Source organism: Canis lupus, chromosome 23, assembly GCF_003254725.2.
Source record: "Canis lupus dingo isolate Sandy chromosome 23, ASM325472v2, whole genome shotgun sequence".
NCBI lineage: Eukaryota > Metazoa > Chordata > Mammalia > Carnivora > Canidae > Canis > Canis lupus.
Window position 1 is genome coordinate 3657092 of NC_064265.1, and position 23338 is coordinate 3680429.

At 40.4% G+C, this 23338-nt stretch overlaps 2 protein-coding genes across 9 annotated transcripts in view; one reads left to right on the forward strand and one right to left on the reverse strand.

Annotated features, from left to right (window-relative positions):
* The window catches only part of FBXL2 (F-box and leucine rich repeat protein 2), a 108659-nt gene extending 91039 nt beyond the window's left edge, over nt 1–17620 (reverse strand). Inside the window, 1 exon segment of the mRNA XM_025461430.3 lies at nt 17472–17620. Coding sequence (XP_025317215.3) covers nt 17472–17474 — 3 coding nt within the window. The 5' untranslated portion in view covers nt 17475–17620.
* A 97-nt stretch (nt 17621–17717) lies between these two features.
* The window catches only part of SUSD5 (sushi domain containing 5), a 91649-nt gene continuing 86028 nt past the window's right edge, over nt 17718–23338 (forward strand). For 3 of the 8 annotated variants that reach the window (XR_007405155.1, XR_007405154.1, XR_007405156.1), the window contains exons 1-3: nt 17718–17968; nt 19813–19921; nt 21102–21251. Coding sequence is in view for 3 of the 8 variants with exons in the window: in XM_049099796.1 (XP_048955753.1) it covers nt 21182–21251 (70 nt within the window). In the remaining 5 variants the exon portion in view is untranslated. Of the gene's footprint in view, nt 17969–19812; nt 19922–21071; nt 21252–22345; nt 22491–23338 lie in introns of all 8 variants that reach the window. The other 5 variants (XR_003141890.3, XR_003141889.3, XM_049099796.1 and 2 more) reach the window with 4 other exon arrangements.

A 23338-nucleotide genomic window follows, 5' to 3' on the forward strand; every position in this document is an offset into this window, starting at 1 on the left:
AAGCAGGTTCCATGCCCAGCATAGAGCCCAACATGGGGCTCAATCTCATGACCTTGAGATCATGACCTGAGCCAAAATCAAAAGTTGGACACTTAACTGACTGAGCCACCCAGGAGCCCCTGATTTAACCAATTCATTTTTTTAAATATTATTTATTTATTTATTCACAAGAGACACAGAGAGAGAGAGAGGCAGAGACACAGACAGAGGGAGAAGCAGGCTCCATGCAGGAGCCTGACATGAGACTCAATCCCCGGTCTCCAGGATCTTAGGCTGCAGGCGGCACTAAACTGCTGCGCCATGGTGGCTGCCCACTAATTCTATATATCATTACTCAGTGTTCATGACAAATGTACTCTTAATCCCCTTCAATTATTTCACCCATTGCCCCCACTCCCCTCCCCTCTGATATGCTTTATTTTAAATGAGTACCCTCAGTTAAAGTTATTTTTTTCAGTAAGAATATTTTTTACTTGAAGCATACTTCAGAATACATGGCTCTAAAATATATATATATAAAAAATTCCATCCAAAAAAAAAATATATATATACATTTTCTTCAAGTACACATAGAAGAATCCCCTTGTTAAATTACATAAAAAGAGATATAACAACTATTACAAATTTAAGAAAAGTGAAACCATACAAGTATATTTTCCAACCACAATGGTACAAAACTATAGAACAATAAACAAACTATAGTACAATAAAATAAAGCTGGAAAATACAGTGTAAATACTAAATATTTAATATGTAAATATTAAACAACACACTACTACATAAATAGGCCAAATAAGAAATCAAATGGCAAATCAAAATATGTTTCAAAAGAAAAACACAATATTTCAAAACCAATGGGATGCAGCAAAGGCAGATGTTAGAGTGAAATTTTGCTACAAATTCTTGTATTAAGCAAAAAGGTTCAAATAAAATTACACAAGAACCCAGAAAAAGAAGAAACTTAGCTGAATTTTAGTAGACAAAGGGAACAAAGAAAAATCAGAAATAAAATAGAGACCAGAAAAATAATAAAACTGAAAGTAATGACCAGTTTTCCAAAAAAATTGAAACTGCCAATGCTTTAATCACATAACCAAAAGAGACACCCAAAACAGGATAAATACAGGAAAAAAAAAAGGTCTCTCTATATATAGACTGATGTAAGTATTGCTACTCTGCCTTTCTTTTGACATTCATGTATATGATAAATATTTCTCTCCACCCTCTCACTTTCAATCTGCAGGTATCTTTAGGTTTATAATGAGTCTCTTGTAGGTAGCATATAGATAAGTCTTAGTTGTTTGTTTTTTTTTGTATCTATTCAGACACCCTATATCTTTTGATTGAAGCATTTAGTCCATTTATATTCAAAGTAATTATTGATAGATATATATTTATTGCCATTTTATTACTTGTTTTGTTGTTGTTTCTAGAGATTTTCTCTGATCCTTTCCTGTCTTTGTTACTTCCGGTCTCTCCTTTTCACTCAAAGAGTCCCCTTTAATATTTCTTGCAGGGCTGATTTATTGGTCATGAACTCCTTTAGTTTTCGTTTAAGAAACTCTTTATCTCTCCTTTTATTCTGAAAGATAGCCATGCTGGACAGAGTATTCTTGGCTGTAGGTTCTTCCCATTCAGCACTTTGAATATATCATGCCACTCACTCCCTTCTGGCTTGCCAAGTTTCTGTTGAGAAATCTCTAGCTAGCCTTATGGGTTTTCCCTTGTGGATTAAGGACATTTCTCTTAATGCTTTTAACATTTTCTTTTATCACTGTATATTGAAAATTTAATTACAATAGGTCTTGGTCAAAACTAAGGCACTAATGCTTGTTGATTTTGATGGGTGTTCTCCTTACTTCTGGATCTGGATGTCTGTTTCCTTCCTCAGATTAGGGAAGTTTTCTGCTATTTCTTGACATAAATTTTCTGCTCTTTTTTCTTTCTTCTTCTGGGACTTTTTTTTTTTTTTTTTTTTTGAGTAATCTCTACACCCAACATGGGTCTCAAACTCACAACCCTGAGATCAAGAGTCACATGCTTGGGGCTCCTGGGTGGTTCACTCAGTTAAGCAACTGCCTTTGGCTCAGGTCATGATCCCAAGGTCCTGGGTTCGAGCCCTGCATCAGGCTCCCTGCTCCATGGGAGCCTGCTTCTTTCTTCCTCTGTCTGCTGCTCCTTCTGCTTGTGTGCTCACTCTCTCTCTGTCAAAAAGTAAATAAAATCTTTAAAATACAAAAAAAAAAAAAAAAGTCACATGCTTCACTGAATGGGCCAGTTCTGGGACTCCTATAGTATGACTGTTAACACATTTGATGGAGTCACTAAGTTCTCTATTCTTGTTTTGCATAATTCTTTCTCTCTTTTGTTCAGCTTCATTACTTTCCATTATTGTGTTCTCTAGGTCACTAGTTCATTCCTCTTGCTTCTTCCAGGCTGCTGTTGATTGCATCAAACCTGTTCCCAATCTCATTTATTGCATTCTTTATCTTGAATTCTTTGTTAACTCTTTTATCTCTGTAGTTTCCATAAGGTCTAACTAATGTCTTCTATTCCTTCCTTAAGCCCAGTGAGTATCCTTATGATTGTTGCTTTAAATTCTCCATCAGGCATGTTATTTATATCAGTTTTGCTGATTTCTCTGGCAGATGCCTTATCTTTTTCTTTCCTTTAGGATAAATCCCTCCCATCGTGGCATTTCGTATAAATCTCTGCCTTCTTCTGTTGGAAAAGTCCATTTTATCCTCTCCTGAAAGTAATGGCTTTACAAAGAAGAGGTCATATACTGTTCAGGGCCTGGCACTTCAGCAAGTATCTGCTGTTGTGTTTTGGCTGCTCTGTCCTTCAGGCCAGTTGTCTGCAGAGGCTCTCCTTGCCTGCTCTAGGCAGTGTTTGGTCCCTGGCCTGAATGTGGTAAGCTTTAACTAGGTGTGCTCTGGTCTGCTTGTTAAATGAGACCTGATGCTACTTCTACTTCAACTGAAGCCATGCAGAACTCTCTGGTGGAGATGTGGTATGGGTAGGGGTTTGTACTGGTCTTCTGGGGGAGGGATCTGCCATGCTGGGATTGAGGCAAGCTTGAATGAGAAGGGTAGTCCTGCCGGGGTTCTGGGGTTGAGGGTGGGGATGGGGCTTGGTGTAAGTAAGTTAGTCAGCCAGTGATGGCACTGCTGGTGACCCTGTTCATGCTCTATGTTTATGAGGTGCGGGGAGGGAAATGATGCCAGCCAGCTCCCCTGTTTCTGGAGAGGAATCTCTGTGAATGTTGCCTCCCAGGAACATTCTCTAAGATAAGTGAATAATCTCCCCTCTGTGTACCCCAGGTGTTCTTCAGATCACTATTTCCACACTGTCTGTCTCCAGGTTGTTTGCCTGCCTTCTCTCCTGGAGCAAGGCAGTGCCCACACTGCTTATTCCAGGCAAGCCCACTGACCTTTAAAACTCCAGGCTTTAAACCCTGTTGGTTGCAAGAACTCACTAAATTCAGCTGCTCTCATTTTCCAGGCCAGTGCCCTTGGGGAAATGTTCTCCTTGTGCATTCCCCTGTATGTTCCTCTCTTTCTTATCCTTCTCTAAGACCACAGCTCCCTGCCCTCCACAGTACCTGTGATCCACTTCTCCCTTAAACCATGTATCTGTACTTCCTATTTTCTTTGATGTGGCATGGCCTCTTCTCTTCTTTTAGTTGTGGAGTTTGTTCTGTCAGTCTTCGGGCCAATTTCTGGGGTATTTAGGACAATTTGATAGTTACCTAGCTGGGTTCATGGGACAAGACAAGCCTAGGGTCCTACTGCCATCTTTGACCCTTCTCAGTAATATTTAAGAGTCATAGCATTCAATTTAAAAAAAGTCTTTTTTTTTTTTTAAGAATTTATTTACGCATTCATGAGAGACACACACACACACACACACACACACAGAGGTCAGAGAGAAGCAGGCTCCCTGCTGTGAGTCCAATGCGGGACTTGATCCCAGGACCCCGGGATCACTACCTGAGACACAGGCACACACAACCACGGAGCCACCCAGGCATCCCTAAAAATAACTCTTTTTTTTTTTATTTTTATTTTTTTAATTTATTCAGAGAGAGAGAGAGAGGCAGACACACAGGCGGAGGGAGAAGCAGGCATCATGCAGGAAGCCCGATGTGGGTCTCGATCCTGGGTCTCCAGGATCACGCCCTGGGCTGCAGGCGGCGCTAAACCGCTGAGCCACCAGGGCTGCCCCCTAAAAATAACTCTTAAAGAAAAAGTATTCTTGTCTTTTAAACAAATATTAGTTTCAGGTGTAAAATGTAGTGATTTGGCAATTACTTACAAAAGCTTACCACAATAAGTGTAGTTAACTTTAATGTAATTATATATACTGTAGTTACAAATACACACACATATTCATACATATACATATATCACATCCTTATTGTTTATTTTAGTTCCAGTATAGTTTCTGTATTAGTTTCAGCTGTACAACTTAGTGGTTCAATAATTCCATACATTACTTAGTGCTCATCATGTAAAGTGTACTCTTGAATTCCCATCACCTATTTCACTCAGCCCCCATCTATCTTCCCTCTGGTAACCATCGTTTTGTTTTCTATAGTTAAGAGTCTGTTTCTTAGGGTGCCTGGGTGGCTCAGTCAGTTAAGCATCTGACTTCCTGCTCATCATGAACTCAGGGTTTTAGGACTGAGCCCTATGTCAGGTTCCCTGCTCTGTGGGGAGTCTGTTTGTCCCTCTCCCTCTGCCCCTCCCCCTCATTATGCTTTCTCACTCTCAAATAAACAAAATCTTTTTTTTTTTTTAAAGAGTCTGTTTCTTGCTTGTCTCTCTTTTCTCCTTTGTTCATTTGTTTCTTAAATTCCACTTGAGTAAAATCATCATGTGGTATTTATCTTTAAAACATCTGTGGTATTTATCTTAAAATAAGGCAAAATAAGCCTTATTTTGCTTAGCATAATACTCTCTAATTCCATCCATGTTGCTGCAAATGGCAAGATTTCACTCTTCTTATGGCTGAATAATATTCCACTATGTAAGATACATATCACATCTTTTTTATCCATTCATCTATTGATGGACACTTGGTGTGCCTTTATATTTAAAGTGTTTTTTATAGACAGCACATAGTTGGGCCATGCTATTTTATACAGTTTGACAATTGCTAACTTTTAACTGGAGTGTATGCTCTACTTATATTTTTTCCTACTTATATTTAAATGTAATTCTTGATATGATTCATTTTGTCTACCATCTTGATATTATCTACCATTTGTCCTGTCTATTCTTTCTTTGTTCCTGCTTTTATAACTTATTTTTGATAAAGCAATATTATTCAATTTCCTTTAATGACCTTATAGCTGTGGCTATTTGTATTCTTTTTTAACATTTGCTCTAGTGATTACAGAGTGCATCTTTAACTTATCACAAACTTAATTTCTTTTTGTTTTGCATTCATAGTCATATATTCTACTTCCTATACTAAGTATCCGATAATACATTGTTATTTTTTTGCTTTACACAGCCATAATCTTTTGATCTTATATTTTAATCCTCTAATTTTCCTAGTATAATTCATTTCTTCCTTCAGATCTGAGTTACTTTTATTATCACTTCCCTTCAGCACCAAAATACTTCTTTTAATGTTTCTTATTGTATAGGTCTGCTATAGACAAACTTTCTTTACTTTATTTTTCTTTTCTACCTCCTTTATAAAAATCTTTGATTTCCAGCAATTTGACTATGACTTGCCTAAGTTTAGACTTCTTTATATTCATCTGGCTTGGGTTTGGTGTTCAGTCTATTGTTAAGCCCATCGAATGAATACTTAATTTCTGATATATTTTTCATTTCTAGCATTCTAAACTGGTTCTTTTTATAGTTTTCCATCTTCCTGCTAATTAATATCTTCTGTTCACCATGTTCAACATCTAGACCATCACTGACTCTGTTTCTTTTATCACATGTAAAAATTTGTTTCTATGCATACTTCAAAATTTATTATCTCATGTCAGACACTGTGTGTAAAGAACATTTATTTACAAAGTTCGATGAAACTAAGAGTTATTTCTTTGAAAAAATAAATAATGCCTAAATGTTCACCAGGGATTTTGGCTTGTAATTTTCTTTTTTTTAAAGATTTTATTTATTTATTCATGAGAGACACAGAGAGAGGCAGAGACATAGGCAGAGGGAGAAGCAGGCTCCCTGTAGTGAGCCTGATGCAGAACTCGATCCCAGGACCTTGGGATCATGACCTGAGCCAAAGGCAGATGCTCAACCACTGAGCCACCCCAGGCATGCCAGCTTGTAATTTTCTTGTGATGTCCTTGTCTGGTTTTGGTATCAGGGTAACTCTGGCTTTGTAAAATGAGTTTAGAAATGTTCTCTCTTCTATTTTTTAGCAGAACGTAAGAAGGATTGATATTAATTATTTAATATCAGATAGAATTCACCAATGAAGCCATCTGGTCCTGGACTTATGTTGTATGTTTGTTGGGAGATATTTTAGTCACACTCAAGGGAAAAAAAAAGGATGCAAATAAAATCAGAAATGAAAGATGTTGCAACTGATACCACGGAAATACAAAGAAATATGAGACTACTATTAAAAACTAAGGAGCCTCGATGTCCATCGAAAGATGAATGGATAAAGAAGATGTGGTTTATGTATGCAATGGAATATTACTCAGCCATTAGAAATGACAAATACCCACCATTTGCTTCAACGTGGATGGAACTGAAGGGTATTATGCTGAGTGAAATAAGTCAATCGGAGAAGGACAAACATTATATGGTCTCATTCATTTGGGGACTATAAAAAATAGTGAAAGGGAATAGAAGGGAAGGGAGAAGAAATGGGTAGGAAATATCAGAAAGGGAGATAGAACATGAAGACTCCTAACTCTGGGAAACGAACTAGGGGTGGTGGAAGGGGAAGAGGGCGGGGGGGAGGGGGTGAATGGGTGATGGGCACTGAGGGGGGCACTTGACGGGATGAGCACTAGGTGTTATTCTGTATGTTGGCAAATTGAACACCAATAAAAAATAAATTTATTATTAAAAAAAAAAAACTACATGCCAGGGCAGCCCAGGTGGCTCAGTGGTTTAGTGCCACCTTCAGCCCAGGGTGTGATCCTGGAGACCCGGGATCAAGTCCCACATCAGGCTCCCTGCATGGAGCCTGCTTCTCCCTCTGCCTGTGTCTGTTCCTCTCTCTCTCTCTCTGTGTGTATCTCTCATGAATAAATAAAAACTTAAAAAAAAAAAAAAAACTACATGCCAGGGTTGCCTGGTGGCTCAGTGGTTGAGTGTCTGCCTTTTGTTCAGGGTGTGATCCTGGGGTCCGGGGATTGAGTCCCTCATCGGGCTCCCTGAGAAGAATCTGCTTCTCCCTCTGCCTATGTCTCTGCCTCTCTCATGAATAAATAAATAAAATCTTAAAAAATGTTTTTAAATAAAATCATGTCAAGCATCCTTTCCAGTCACAGTGGTATGAAACTAGAAAAGAAAAAAAAAAGGAAAAAATGCAAATACTTGGAGGCTAAGCAACATACTACCAAACAATCACTAGGTCAAAAATGAATCAAAGAGGAAATAAAAAAATATATATATAAAGACAAACAAAAGATAGATATCAGTGGTTCAAAACCTTAGAGATAAAAAAAAAAAAAAAAAAAAAACCTTAGAGATGCAACAAAAGCAGTTATTAAGAAGAAAGCTCTTATAGTGATATAGGCCTGCCTGAAGAAACAAGAAAAATCTCCAAAAAATCTAACCTTATACCTAAAGAAACTAGAAAAAGAACATAGCCCAAAGTTAGTAGAAAGAAGGAAATAATAAAGATCGGAACAGAAATAAATGAAACAGATTTTTAAAAATAGAAAAAAAATCAAGGAAACTCAGAGCTGATTCTTTGAAAAGATAAGTTCGATAAACCTTTAATCAGACATATCAATGAGAAAGAGGAACCAGTAAACTACATCAAAAATGAAAGAAGAAAAGTTACAACCCACACCTCACAACTACGAAGAACTATGAGAGAAGACTGTGAGAAACTATAAAAAGTTACATGTCAACAAACTTGAAAACTTATAAAAAATGAATAAATTTCTAGAAATATACAAACTTTCGAGACTAAATCAGGAAGAAATAAAAAATATGAACAGAATAATTACCAGTAATGAAATTGAATCAATAATCAAAAAACCTCCAACAAACCAAAGCCCAGGACCAGATGGCTTCCCAGGTGAATTCTACCAAATACTTTTTTTTTTCCTACCAAATACTTAAATAATAGTTATTACTTATTTTTTTCAAACTATTTCAAAAAGCATCAGAGGAAGGAATGCTTCTTAATTCATTCTACAAAGCCAATTCATTCTACAAAGCCATTCTACACTGATACCAAAAACACAACAAAAAAGTATGATGAAATTTGATATAATGTTCTGATGAACACAGATATAATAGTCTTCAACAAAATATCTGCAAACTGAATTTAAAAATACACCACAAGGATCATATACCATAATCAAGTGGAGTTTATTCCAGAGATTCAAGGATGGTTCAATATCTGCAAATCAATGTGAAACACCATACTAACAAAATAAAGCATAAAGTCATATGATCATCTCAATAGATGCAGGAAAAGCATGTGACAAAATTCAACATCAATTCATGATAAAAACTCTCAACAAAGTAAGTTTAGAGGGAACACAAACATAACAAAGATCATATATGACACACCCAGAGCTAATATCTTACTCAATAGTGAAAAGCTGAAAGCTTTTCCTTTAAGATCAGAAACAAGACAACAAAGTCAACTTTCACCGCTTTTATTCAACGTAGTACTGGAGACAAAAAATAAAAGACATCCGAATTGGAAAAAAAGAAGTAAAACTGTCCCTATTTGCAGATGACATTGTACTATACATAGAAAACCCTAAAGATTCCACCAAAACACCATTAGAATAAATGAATTCAATAAAGTTTCAATCTGGTAAAGGATACAAAATCAATCCAGAAATCAGTTGTGTTTCTATATTACTAATAACAACTAGCAAAAGGAGAAGAAAAAAAATCCCATTTACAACTACATCAAAGATAATAAAATACCTAGGAATACATTTACCAAGGAGGTTAAAGACCTATATTCTGAAAACTGTTAAGACAGAAGTGAAAGGGTCCAAAGAGCCAAAGTAATCTTGAGAAAGAAGAACAAAACTGCAGATATTACAATCCCAGCTTTCAAACTATGCTACAGATAAAGTAATCAAAACACTATGGTACTGGCACAAAAACAAACACATAGATCAATAGGACAGACTAGGGAGCTTAGAAATAAACTCACACATATCTGATCAATTAATCCATGACAAAGGAGCAGAGAATATACAATGAGGATAGGACAGTCTCTTCAATAGGTGATGTTGGTAAAACTGCACAGCCATGTTCAAAAGAATGAAACTGGACCATTATTTTACACCAGTCACAAAAATTAACTGAAAATGGATTAAAGACTTGAATGTAAGACCTGAAACCATAACACTCCTACAAAACAGGCAGTAAGCTCCCTGACGATAGCTTGGAGACAATTTGTTGGGTTTGACACCAAAAACAAAAGCAACAAATGCAAAAATAAACAGTGGAACTATATCAAACTACAAAAAAAAAAAAAAAAAAAAAAAAAGCTGCTGCACACCAAAGGAAATCATCACTAAAATGAACCTACTATAGGGTAGAAAATATTTGCAAATCATCTATCTGATTATAGGTTAATATCTTTAAAAATACAATAAACCCATACAACTCAATAACAAAAAATCTAACTTAAAAAAGTGGGCAGAAGATCTAAATAAACATTTTTCCAAAGAAGACACATAGATGGCCAACATGTACATGAAAAGGTAATCAACATTAGTAATCATCAGGAAAATACAAGTCAAAATCATGATGAGATCACCTCACACCTGTCAGAATGGCTATTATCAAAAAAACAAAAAAACAAAAAAAAACACAAAAACACACACACACAAAAATACAAAACAAAAAAAAAAAAACAAAGAGTAACAATTGTTGGCAAAGATGTGGAGAAAAGGGAACCTTGTATGCTGTTGGTGAGAATGCAAACTGGTGCAGCCACTATAGAAAACAATATGGAGGTTCTTCAAAATAGAACTACCCTATGATGCAGATTCTACATTTATCTGAAGAAAACAAAAACATAACTTGAAAAGATAGCTGCACTCCTATGTTCACTGCAGCATTACTTATAATAGCCAAGATATGGAAAAATCTAATGGATGAATGGATAAAGAAATTATGGTATATTTATGATGAAAGCCATAAAAGGGAGTCTTGCCATTTGTAACAACATGAATCTAGAGGGTATAAATCCTGCTATTTACACTAAGTGAAATAAGTCACATAGAGAAAAACAAATATCCTATGATCTCATGTATATGTGAAATTTAAAAAAACCCAAACACCTGAGCTCACAGATATAGTGAACAGCTTATGGTTACTGGGGGTGTGGGTGTGGGGGTGGGCAAAGTAGGTGAAAGGGGTCAAAAGGTACTTATTTTCAGTTAGAAAATAAGTCGTGGGATGTAACACAGTGACTATAGTAATACTGTACTGCATATATTTAAAAGTTGTTAACAGAATAGATCTTAAAAGTTCTGATCACAAAAAGAAAATGTATAACTTGTATGGCAATAGATATTAACTACGCCTATTGTGGTCATTTCTCATATATACATATACATATATAGTCAGTGTTTCTGAATCATTATGTTATACACCTGGAACTAACAATGCTATATATCAATACTTGAATTAAAAAAAAAAAAACAGTAATTTACCTTCACAAAGGGCAGTTCCTTCTTTAATTAGTTTGCTTAGGGTACAGATGGGGAGGTAAAGGGGATTGAACCCTTTTAATCTATGGTTGAGATGAGTTTGAGGTTTGTTTTAGCATTTATTAGATTCAGTTCAAGATTGGGTTAAAATCATTTTAGGGTAAGATCAGAACCTTCAGGAGAAGTCAGGATCTGAATAGTGGGGAAACTTAACAGCTCTCTTAGCTGCTTGCTTTCTGAACTCAAGAGATTTTTCTTTATTTTGCATTCTTGCTGCCAGCTAGGGAACTATTTTTGCTCCCCAGTATACTAGAACCCTCCACTGCTTGTGCCTTAAGATCTCTCTCCTCTGCTGCTCTGACTCCACCTTCTGAAAGGCTGTTGCCTTGTCCTCAATGAAAACCTGGAGCCATGGAGGGACATTCACCAGCTCTCCTGCCACGCCCTCAGCCTTGGTAGCCCTACTTTATACTTGGTAAAAGCCCCTAGAGCCTCAGAGAGATTTTTGTTAACTATCCCGCCCTGCCTCTAGCCTTTAGCAGACTCCACCCACCTCAGGATCATTCTTAGCTCTCTTTCCCTGACCCCAGTCTCCAGCATACTCTATCCTTAAACTCAGTGAAGGCCCATGGGAAAGAGGTGGCAGGTGGGTGCAGCTTTATTCTGTGGCTGGGACTCTTCAAAATTCCAAATAGTCATGCCAGCCCACATGTAGTCAATAAAAGTTTGGCTGGTTTCTCTTTCCTGGTCTATAGCAGATTCTTCTTCCTCCTGCTGTCCCACCACGGATTGAAGTATCTATCTGTCTCCTTTTTTCTGGGAATGCTCATTATGTTCTGGAATTTATTTCATTTAGACTGCTTTGTGCCTTTGGTTCTCTAGTTTTAGAGAACTAACATTTTGTAGTTTCTCCGCTTTTCTCTTTGATAACAGTGGAAACAACAACTAACTTTTGCAACTTTCAACATTCTCACAGAAAGTGGGAGTCTTTCTTATCCTTTTTGATGATAGAAAACAGACTTAAAGCAGATAAATAACTTGTACAAGGTTTAGAATTAAAAAAAAACATAAAAAGTGTAATTTATACTTATATTTCCTGACTCCAAGTCTAGGGTTCTTTGTACTGCACAACAGGTAGTAAAAACGCTATTTGTACAAGTCATTTATCCTCTTGGTATTTCTCGTTTGTAAACTGAAGAAATTGTGCTAGAGAAACTCAGAAATCTCCTTTAAATCTAATACTTCAAGATACAATGAAGTTTGTTTCTAAAATATACACTACCACAGTTTCTGAAAGCCTAATTGTGTCTTTAGATTTTTACATGTCTAATGAGCATCACAAATATATCAAATTCAAAACTAACTCCTGCTTTATCTGTATGCTAAACTTACTGCTCCTCTGGTCTTTTTTTTTTTTTTTTTTTTTTTTTTTAATTTTTATTTGAGAGAGAGAGATTGCATAAGCAGCAGGGAGAGGGAGAAGCAGACTCCCTACTGAGCTGGGAGCCCAATCCTAACTAAGATCCTTGGGATCATGACCTGAGCCAAAGGCAGACACTTTATCCAACTGAGCCATTCAGGTGCTCCCTCCCCTAGTCTTCATCACAGTAGATGACAACTCCTTCCTATCAAATCAGGCTCAAATCATGGAAACCATCCTTGATTTCCTTTTCTATTCCACAATGAATCGATCAACTAATCCTATGGATTACTGCAATAATGTCTTACCTGGAATCCTCCTGTCCTCTCTCCCCTCACTCTTAGCCTAAATGCATTTTCCACAGAAAAGATAGAATGGTCTTTTTAAAAGTCTTATTATGTCATTCTTCTTCTTAAACCCTGCTAATCACTTCCCCCTCCCACAAAGGGAAAGACAAAGTCTTTTAAATGGCTTATAAATCCTTTGTGATTTGGCCTACTTTGATCTTACCTCCTACTATGCACCCGTCTTACTACACTCCAACTACACTGGTTTCCTTGCTGTTCCTCCAACACACTAGGCATGATCTTGCTTCTGGACCTTTGCATTTGGGTCCTCTCCTGAAATAGCCTCTTCTCAAATGTCATATCAGAGAGACTTTCCCTGCCACTCTATATAAAAAGTAACTGCTTCCTCCTCTCATTCACTCTCCCATCCTGCCCTAGAACTTCTTTTCTCTCTCACTCAGCTTTACTTTTCTCCAAAGCACTTTCACAACCATATCTGTATGTTTATTATGTCTTCCTGTCACCACAATGTAAGCTCCATGACGACAGAGCCTTGCCTGTGTCATTGCTGGATACCCACTGCCCACAATAGTGACTAGCACATAGTAGCACACAATAAATATTTGCTGGATAGAAAAATCATAGGACAGAAAATTTAGTGGAGGGAAGCCTGGGTAAGTCAGTGGTTAAGCCTGCCTTTGGCTCAGGGTATGATCCTGGGATCCAGGATCAAGTCCAGCATCAGGCTCCCACAGAGAGCCTGCTTCTCCCTCTGACTGTATCTCTGCCTCTGTCTCTGTGTCTTTCATTAATAAATAAATCTGGAAGGAAGGAAGGAAGGAAGGAAGGAAGGAAGGAAGGAAGGAAGGAAGGAAGGAAGGAAGGAAGGAAGGAAGGAAAAGAAAGAAAAAGAAAGAAAGAAAGAAGAGAAAGAAGAGAAAGAAAGAAAGAAAGAAAGAAAGAAGAAAGAAGAAAGAAAGAAGGAAAGAAAGAAGAAAGAAAGAAAGAAAATTTAATGGAAAGACAATTAGACAATTATAGGGGCAGCACTGAGAACTCAAAAAGCCGGATTTGAACCTCGATTCTGACTCCACAAAAACTTTCCCAACAACTGCCCTATTACGCTTTTAGATCCCTTTCATAGCCACCCCAGTGCTGGAGGTGGGAGGAGCAGACCCCACACAGGGTAGAGGTGACACATAACGTGAGGCAGGGAAGGCAAAGGTGAAAGTGTAGCACGGCTGGCCATATCTGAGCTTTGGCTGTCTGCACAGTTAAGGAGATGGGGGAGGAAGCCAAGTAAATCCTGCAGGATGTCATTAAACAACATCATAACAGAGAGTCTGTTATAAAATAAAAAAGCTTACTGGCTCAGCTGATAAAACACTGAGACTCTTAATCTTGGCAAAGTACATTCATGCCAAGCACTGGGAACAATCTTTAGTTTGGAAAGAAGCCGTAATATAATGATGGCTAAGATGCCAGACTTTAGAGACAGACTGCTTGAGTTCAAATCCTGGCTCTGCCACTCACTATGTGACCCTGGACAGATTACCTCATCAATCTAGACCTGCTGAATGGGTATAATAATGTCACTCTCAGAGGTATGTGAAAGTATTAAATGAGATAAATGTAAAATAATCAGCCTAAAACTGGACACTGTAGAAGGGCTCTATGAAAAAGTTACTGTTACAGTTACTACAAATTATGCTCCATCCCCACCCCAGTGCAAACCAGAGGGAGACCGATATTGGTAATAGAAGGAAAATGCATTCTTTTCATTATCTATTAACATAGATCTCGTTATATAAGCATATTAGCTCTCTTACTATACCATGGGATGGCAAAGAGACCAAAACTGTCTGTAAATCTTGGGTATATTTTATTTTAAAGTTTTCCCCCACCTTGTGCTTCCCAACACCTCTGAGAAGTCCTAACCAGGGATAAACGCAGAAAGAGAAGTGTCAAAATAAGAGCAAAGTCCAAGTGAATGAATTCAAGTGGGAAAACAGTAATGACACACTGTTTTCTTTTCAAGGGGGAAAAAAACTGCCTCACAAGCTAAAGTATTAGGCAATAGCAAAAACATGACACCAGGTATCCTAATGTATATTTTTTTCTTTTTTTTTTTTTTTTTTTTGTATTTATGATAGTTACAGAGAGAGAGGGAGGCAGAGACACAGGCAGAGGGAGAAGCAGGCTCCATGCACCGGGAGCCCGATGTGGGATTCGATCCTGGGTCTCCGGGATCACGCCCTGGGCCAAAGGCAGGCGCCAAACCAATGCGCCACCCAGGGATCCCCCTAATGTATATTTTTAACCATATGAATCCAATTGCTGTCTTTTTGAAACAATTTTAGAATATGCAACTAAAATATATGTAAAAATTACTACTAGGAAAAATCTTAGAAAATATAATTTTATTTTTTAAAATATATTCATCCTCCAAGTCTAAATGGCTTTATGTAAAGCACTATTTGTGATTGACAAAAAGCATGTGTCAATTCCTAAATGCAAAGTGAAAGGACAGGAGAAACTTTCAATGCTATCACAGCCATGAATGTGAGCCCCAATCCAATAATCTGTCTTCATTAATTCCTCTTCGTTTCATCTTTGTGAAAAATGGTAGGAGAGAAAGCTAGGCATGCCTACTCTGTTCTGTAGCATCTAGCTCAGTGCCAGGAATAAAAGTAAAATACAAGTATTCATAAGTGCTCAAAAATACTAAAATCCAAGAGAACAAATTTCCTAATATATACCTGGCATATATATTGGAGAACATATACTGATACACTATACATTAGAGTATAATCCAGCGTAAGCAGGTTTTGAGACAATCTGCCTGGTTTTGAAATCTTGCTTAATTTATCAACTGGGGTGACCTGGGCAAGTTATTCTACCCTTCTGTGCCTCAATTTTCTCATCTCTAAAATGGGGAAATGGCATCTTCCTCATAGGGTTGTTGTGATGGTTAAATAAGACACAAAAGGTGCTTGGAATGTACATAATACATCTCAGAATGTACATAATAAATGCCGGCTGTCATTTTAGAAGCAATAGAAACAAGTGGCTTAATTGAAGAAATTTTCATTGAGACATAGTTAAGCAGAGTTCCAAATCCATGTGCAAAGTCATTCATATCAACTGCTAAAGCTGTATGTTTAGATTCAAGCATTTAATGAATGGTAATGTTGCAATCTCAAATACAGTTCTGGGGATTTACACAGGCAGCTTCCTCACTGCCCCTCCCATATCAACCATTCCCCCCACCTTTGGAGCCCAGCCATCAGCTCATCATAAAATCAAACCCTTCCATGAGTGAAATCCTTAATGCTTAAAACTAGACAAAATGCAAAAAAAGTTTCTAAGTTTAGCAAAGCACCTACCAGTACACAGCATAGCAGAATGCTTTTAAACTAAATAAAACTCTAAAATGCCCAAAGTGAATCAAGATGGACCATGGGTCAGGATGGTCAGGATGGAAGGGGAGAAGAAAAGGAAAATGGGCAACAGGAGGATTTCAGAGAGCTGTGAAAATTTAATTCCCAAGAATTCTTCCTTTCTCCTTGCTGTAATTGTCAGAGCTTCTTTCACATATAACATATAAAAGGCATTGCCATATTCACGACACTCAGACTTTTGTAAAATTCATTTTCTGAAACTCTTGCTGGTTCCACTAATTTGTCACTGAAAAGGCATTCAGAATTAAAAAGTAACACACACGAGATAAAGACCACACTTCTGTTATTTGTGGGTAATGTTTTCTTCCCCCTACTGTCAAAAGGCCACGCATCTGGCAGCTGTTTTTTCAGAGCCAATGACAGATACAGACCAGCCGGCCACCCTGTCTCCTACCTGCCTCTCCCTGGTTGTTAGAGTCCGTCAGGGCTCCCAGTGCTCGGTTTTTCCCGCCGGCCAAGCGGCACGGGGCAGCCCCCTGCCTGCCAGCTTACCAGCACCCCCACTAGCCCTGTAGATACAACTACTGATGGTTCGAACTGCCTCGTGAACCCAGGCAGGTCCTTCCTGCCCTCGCCAAGCCCGGGTCACACAGAGGTGTGTGCCCAGGACGGAGCCCCGCGCCGCTCTCCCTCTGCACCCCTGCAGGCCTCGGGCAAGCCCTCTGGTTAACCCCTGCCCGCATCCGTCCGGGCAAGCCCACACCTCCTCCCTCAGCTGAGGCTTCCAGGCAGGTTCTCCTTACGGGCTCAAAGGGGCGGGAGGGACGCCTCGTCGCTCCCGAGTTTACGGAGTGGAAGTCGCGATGGAAGGCGAGTAACCACGGCCGGTTACTCGTCACGCCCTGAGGGGTCGCGCACAGGTCAACACCTCCAGCTTAAAGCCCCCTTTCTAAAGAGGGAAAATGCACAATTGCATATTTAAATGTCCCCTGTCGGTACGATGAATTCTAAAGAAATACATATTATGTATTATGTCATTTATACGTAATTACGTAGCAACAAGACAGTACACAGACGGCAAGAGTGTCCACAGGAATAGGTAAAACTCACGGAGCCCTTTAAAAAACAAATAGGAAACACCACACCCTCCCCGGGCGGCTTCCCTGGCTGGCGTCACGCCGCCCGGCGGCCCCAGCGGGGTCCCGGCCGAGGCCCAGAGCCTCACGGCGGACGACCCGCGTCGCGGGCTCGGGGTCCCGCGGGGCTCCCACCACCCCCGGGCCCGCCCCGCCCCGCAGCCCGCAGCCCGCAGCCCGCAGCCCGCAGCCCGCAGCCCCGCAGGCCGCGGCCCGGCCTCTCCGCGACCCCGGGGCCGCCAGCCGCCACCCAGCAGCGGCCTGCGGGGCTCGGCCGGGCGGGGCCGGGCGGGGCCGGGCGGGGCAGGGCGGGGCGGGGCGGCGCGGCCCGGCCCGACCCGACCCGACCCGCGCGGGCCCCCGACTCACCATGGCCGTAGAGCCGCCCGCGCGCCCACAGCCCCGAGTCACACGGCGCCGGCTACGCCCGTTGTCCTGGTGACGCCAGCGGGGCGCCCCGCCCCGTTCCCAAGGTGGGCTCGGAGCCGGCCATTGGCGGCGGCGAGCACGTGACGCCAGGGCGGTGCCGCCGGGGCCGCCCCCCGCGCCGCCGCCCCCCGCGCCCCGCCCCCCGCGCGCCGCCGCCCCCCGCGCGCCGCCGCCCCCGGCGCCCCGCCCCCCCCCCCCCCCCCCCCCCCGGGCCGGCTGCCGGGCGGGGCCTGCTCCTCGCGCCCGCGGCCTGCGGACCTTCGTCACCTCACGCTGCACCTCGACGTCGCGCACCTGCGGGGGACCCAGCCACGCGCCGCTCAGCCGAAAGAGGGGCCTTTGTGGATCTACATAGGTAATACAGGGTCGTTAAAGAGGTTTCAAACCAACCATAGCAAGAATCAAGAAGAATAAGGCCACACGAAATCCCAGCACAGGTAACCACAGCTTATAATTTAGCGGCTCTCAGCGAAGTCTGTGTCACAGTACATTGTATTAGCGGAAGCAAGCCACACGCGCTTTTATGGCCTTACAATAAAAAATTATCCTGCCTGCCAGTGCACGGAAGAGCAGCGTGTGTGTGTGTGTGTGTGTGTGTTCCAGTTGGTTGAATCAGTTGGCAAGGAGTTGGGTGGGTTTAATATGGCTGAAGGGAACTTAAATGTGCTCAAACCCAGCCCGTTGCACCTGCAGAGACTTGTCCCACAGCCACTCTGACATCTCCCTTTGAATGTCTAACAGGTATCTCAAACGTAACGTAGCCCAAATAAGACTTTTGATTTTTTTTGAGATGTTATTTACTTATTTATGAGAGACACAGAAAGAAACAGTGACATGGGCAGAGGGAGAAGCAGGCTCCCTGCGGGGACCCCGATGCAGGACTCGACCTCGAGCCCCCGGGACCACAGCCTAAGCCGAAGGCAGACCTTCAACGACTGAGCAACCCAGGCTCCCTAAAATCAAATCCCATTTTGATTTAAATGTCATCCTCACTCTCCAGTTTTCCTCATCGCAGCAAACGTTCCCACTTTCTCCTTGCCTGTTCAGGACAAAAACCTAGGAATCATCCTTGAGTCTCTATCCTTTTGTCACCGTCTCCACCTCACAGTCACCATTATCTCTTGCCCAAGTTAGTCTCCATGCCACCTGTCTTCTCTCCTATAGACTACACAGCAGCAGTATTTCAGTGGCTTCTTATGGCACTTAGGAAAAAGACCCAGGCCCCCCCCCCCCGACAGAGGTCTTGTCTGCCGCACTGACTTCATCTCCCACCTTTCTTCCCTCATCCTACACACTAACCATGCTGTATTTCCTGAGGTTCCTCATACATGTTGAACACTTTCCTACTTAAGAGCCTCCACAACAACTGCTTCCTTTTTTTAGAATGCCTTTCTTCCGGAACTTCATACTGCCCATTTCTTCACTTGAAATAGGCCACTTATCTCCTCAGATGTGGCCTTCCTACTGATCATTCAATTTGAAATATCTCACCCCAGTTACTCTTTCTCACCACAGTCTTTATAACTTCTCTTATAACTGTCCTGTTTTCAAATGCCTAATACCTCTTGAAATTATCTTTTACAATTTTTTGATATATTAATTACCGCCTGCCTCTTCACCCTGGAATGCAAGTTATCTCTCTTGTTCCCTCTCTGCGTTCCTACTGTTTAGAACAGTTCCTGGTTATAGTGGGATGTTCAATACTGATGATTGATTGAATAAAAGAACATATGTTCTCAGCCTGGATGGTCAATCTGAAGACACAAATATAAGAATATGTAACCTGTTGGGCGACTGGTGGCTCAATCAGTTAGGTGTCTGCCTTCAGCTCAGGTCATGATCCCAGGTCCTGGGGTTGAGCCCCACATCGGGCTCCCTGCTCTGTGAGGAGCCTGCTTCTCCCTCTCCCTCTGCCTGCCACTCCACCTGTTTGTGCTCTCTCTCTCTGTGTCAAATACATAAATAAAATCTTTAAAAAAAAATGTCAAAGCATGAGTGTGATAGAAGAAAAGCTACTGACAAGTTTTATCTATTTTAATATGAAATACACATGTAAATAGTAAAATATAAATGTACAGTTTTTAAAAAGTGAACACCTATGTAGTAAATACTACCTAGTTCAAGAAATAGAACATTGCCAAAAACCCTGAAGAATTCATGGGTCCTTTCCCAATATTAACCCCCCCTTTTCCAAGTGACCACTACGTTGATAATTATTAAAACCACTTTTGCTCTTTTTAATATAATTTTTATAATTCATTAATTTTTCATTTTTATAAAGTATTCCATTGAATGTATACACAAGAATATATCCATTCCACTGCTGATGGGCATTTGGGTTGTTTGCATCATTATAAAACAATGCAGTTGTGAGCATTCTTCTTGTGCACGTGAGTACTCATTTCTCTGGATGAGGGTTTCATGGAAATTTTGATATTTAGGGACAGAAAATTTTGTTGTAGGTGGTGAGGGAACAGGGCAAGGGGGAAGTATTTTATATTTTGTAGGGTGCTTAGCAGCATCCATTACTTTACCCACCAGCTGCTAGTTGGCATGGCTTCAGTTGTGAAAACCAAAAATGTCTCCGGGCATTTCTATATGTTACTGGAGAAGCAAAATTGCCCCAGTTGAGAATCACTGATCTGTGGTAAATAACAAGCAATAGAATTCCTGGTTTGTATCTTTAGATTTACCACATAGTGCCAAACTGTTTTCCAAAATGCTTGCAAGAGAAGTGACATGGAATTAATAGAATAGAGAGCTCCAAGAATGGGTCCCTTGCAAAACTGGTCTTCCCAGCAAGAATTCTGCTAGCATAAACAGACACAATCAACTTTTTTAGAACTCTGGAACCTAGTCAAATACCTGTGTCAACCAGTGAGTGCTTAATGAGGAAAGATGCAACTGAGTTTTGGTAGGAGACATTGTGTGGTTTTTGCTTACCTGCCTACCATCCTTTATTCCCCAAATCAACAGCAGCCTTGTGGACAATGGCCCATCCCTGGCACAATGTATTGGCACCAGGGAAAGCAATATGGGCCTTATTCTCAAAAACTGTAGTCATGCATTTGACTTGTCTAGTGGCTCCTTGAGGAACCATAGCAGAGACTGAACTTTATTTTGCCTGCCTCAGGTTAGAGTGGCTTTCTGAGTGGCACCTGATGGAAGCATTAAAGATATATGCTATCCATTGCTGCCTAGGGCAAGGAATTAAGGATGAGGCAAATAGCAGACAGGCCCAAAAGCAGGGTATGAGGAGGCTGAGGAGGAAGATTCTTAAAGGAACAAGAGCAGTGAAGGACTACCATGTACACTGAGGATCTGGAATGCAATGTGCATTCCCTGGGGGCAGACACATACTCAGAAAAGGCCTGAAAGGACCTTTCATCTCTGGCTGATCTTTGGGTGCCACTTAAGTAGGAAGTGAAGGTTAAGGTAGAGTTGTAGTCAGCTTGGCTTAGGATTGAAGGAGTACACTAGTCCAGAGCCAGTATGTAAAGACCAAGGGTTTGTTTGTTTCTTTTTTCATTTTGTTTCCAGGCATTTAAGGAAATATATTCTGTTCCCTAGCTGACTGTTGAGATAACAGAACAGAAGCTTCAGTGAGCATACAGGACAAGGATTACAATCTTTGCAAAAGTAGTTTGGAAATGGACAATTGCAACCTTCAACAATCAACACCAGAAAGCCCTACGGAGAGGGAGAGAATCTATAGAGATGGTGAGTATGTTTGTTGTTTAGAACTAGAGGAGGAATGTGCACGGTACAAAGATGATACCCAGGGCAGCCCTGGTGGCTCAGTGGTTTAGCGCTGCCTTCAGTCCAGGGCATTATCCTGGAGACCCAGGATCGAGTCCCACGTCAGGTTCCCTTTGTGGAGCCTGCTCTCCTCCCTCTGCCTGTGTCTTTGCCTCTGTGTGTGTGTGTGTGTGTGTGTGTGTCTCATGAATAAATAAATAAAATCTTAAAAAAAAAAAGATGATACCCAAAGGGTATGAGGTTTCATTTTGAAGTGATGAAAATGTTCTAAAAAAGTGGTGATAGTTGCACACATCTGTGATTATACTAAAAACCATTTACTTGTACAGTTTAAATTAGTGAAATGCATGGTATGTGAATGTATCTCAAAAAAAGATTTTTTAAGCTCTCTTGTTGGCTTGTACACATTCTTAACTCTAATATATTCTTGGTTAATTTATCTTTGTGTCAATATGAAATATCTCTTTTGGTCCTGAACTTTTCCCTTTGAATCCCCTTTACTTTTTGCTTGTACTTTATTGATGTATTGTATTGTGTAAACATAAAATATATTTAAGATGTACAACTTTAAGATTTGGTACATGTATACACTGTGAAGGAATCATCACACTCAAGTAAATTAACATATGCATCACCTCACATAGCTACCATTTTCTTTTCTGTGTGTGTGTATGTGTATGTTGAGAACACTTAAGATCTTCCCTCTTAGCAAATTTTAAGTATATATTACTGTTAACTATAATCACATTGTTGTACATTAGATCTCCATAACTTATTCATCTTGAGAAACTGAAACCTTGTACCCCTTGACCAATATCTGTCTATTTCCCTCTACCCCAGCCCCTGCTAACCATCATTCTACTTTCTGCCTTTATATGTTTGAGTATTTATGTATTCCACATACAAGTGAGATCATACAGTATTTGTTTTTCTGCATCTGGTTTCTTTTTATTAGCACAGTGCCCTCCAGGTTAATCCACATTTTCATAAATGGCAAGATTTCCTTCTTTTTATTTATTTTTTATTTGTTAAGATCTACTTATTTATTTATGTAGAGGCAGAGACAGAGAGCATGAATGGGGGAAGGGGCAGAGGGAGACAATCCCAAGCAGACTACATACTGAGCCCAACACAAGACTCAATTTCATGACTCTGAGATGAAATCAAGAGTTGGATGCCTCAGCTGACTAAGCCACCCAGGTACTCAAAGATTTCCTTCTTTTTAAAGACCAAATAATGCTCCATTGTGTGATGTATATAGATTTTCCTAGCCTAAAAGTATGAATGTATTTATATGTAAATGGGTTTTTGTGACTAGCTTCTTCAATTTGGTACATTTTCAAGATTCATCCAAGTTGTACCATGTATCAGTACTTCATTCCTTTTTATGGCCAAGTAACATTCCACTGAATGGATATACCACTTTGTGCTTATCCATTTCTCCATCAACAGACACTGTAATAGCATTGTATGACGAGAGATGGTAGCCACACTTGTGGCAAGAATAGCACAGACGTGTCCAATCTCTATATTGCACACCTGAAACTAATGTAACATTGTGTGTCAACTCTACATCCATTAAAAAAAAAAGGCTTGGGGCACCTGGGTGGCTCAGTCCATTAAGCATGGGACTCTTGATCTCAGCTCAGGTCTTCATCTCAGGGTTGTGAGTTCAAGCCTTGCATTGGGCTCCACACTGGGCATGGAGCCTACTTTAAAAAAAAAACAAAAAACAAAAGACTGAACTCTAATGTAAACTACAGACTTTAGCTAATAATGTATTGGGTCACCAGGCATAACAAATGTACCACAGTAACACAGGATGTTAATAATGGAAACTGAGGGGAGGGGGATCCCTGGGTGGCGCAGCGGTTTGGCGCCTGCCTTTGGCCCAGGGCGCGATCCTGGAGACCCGGGATCGAATCCCACGTCGGGCTCCCGGTGCATGGAGCCTGCTTCTCCCTCTGCCTGTGTCTCTGCCTCTCTCTCTCTCTCTGTGACTATCATAAATAAATTAAAAAAAAAAAAAATAAAAAAAAATAAAAATA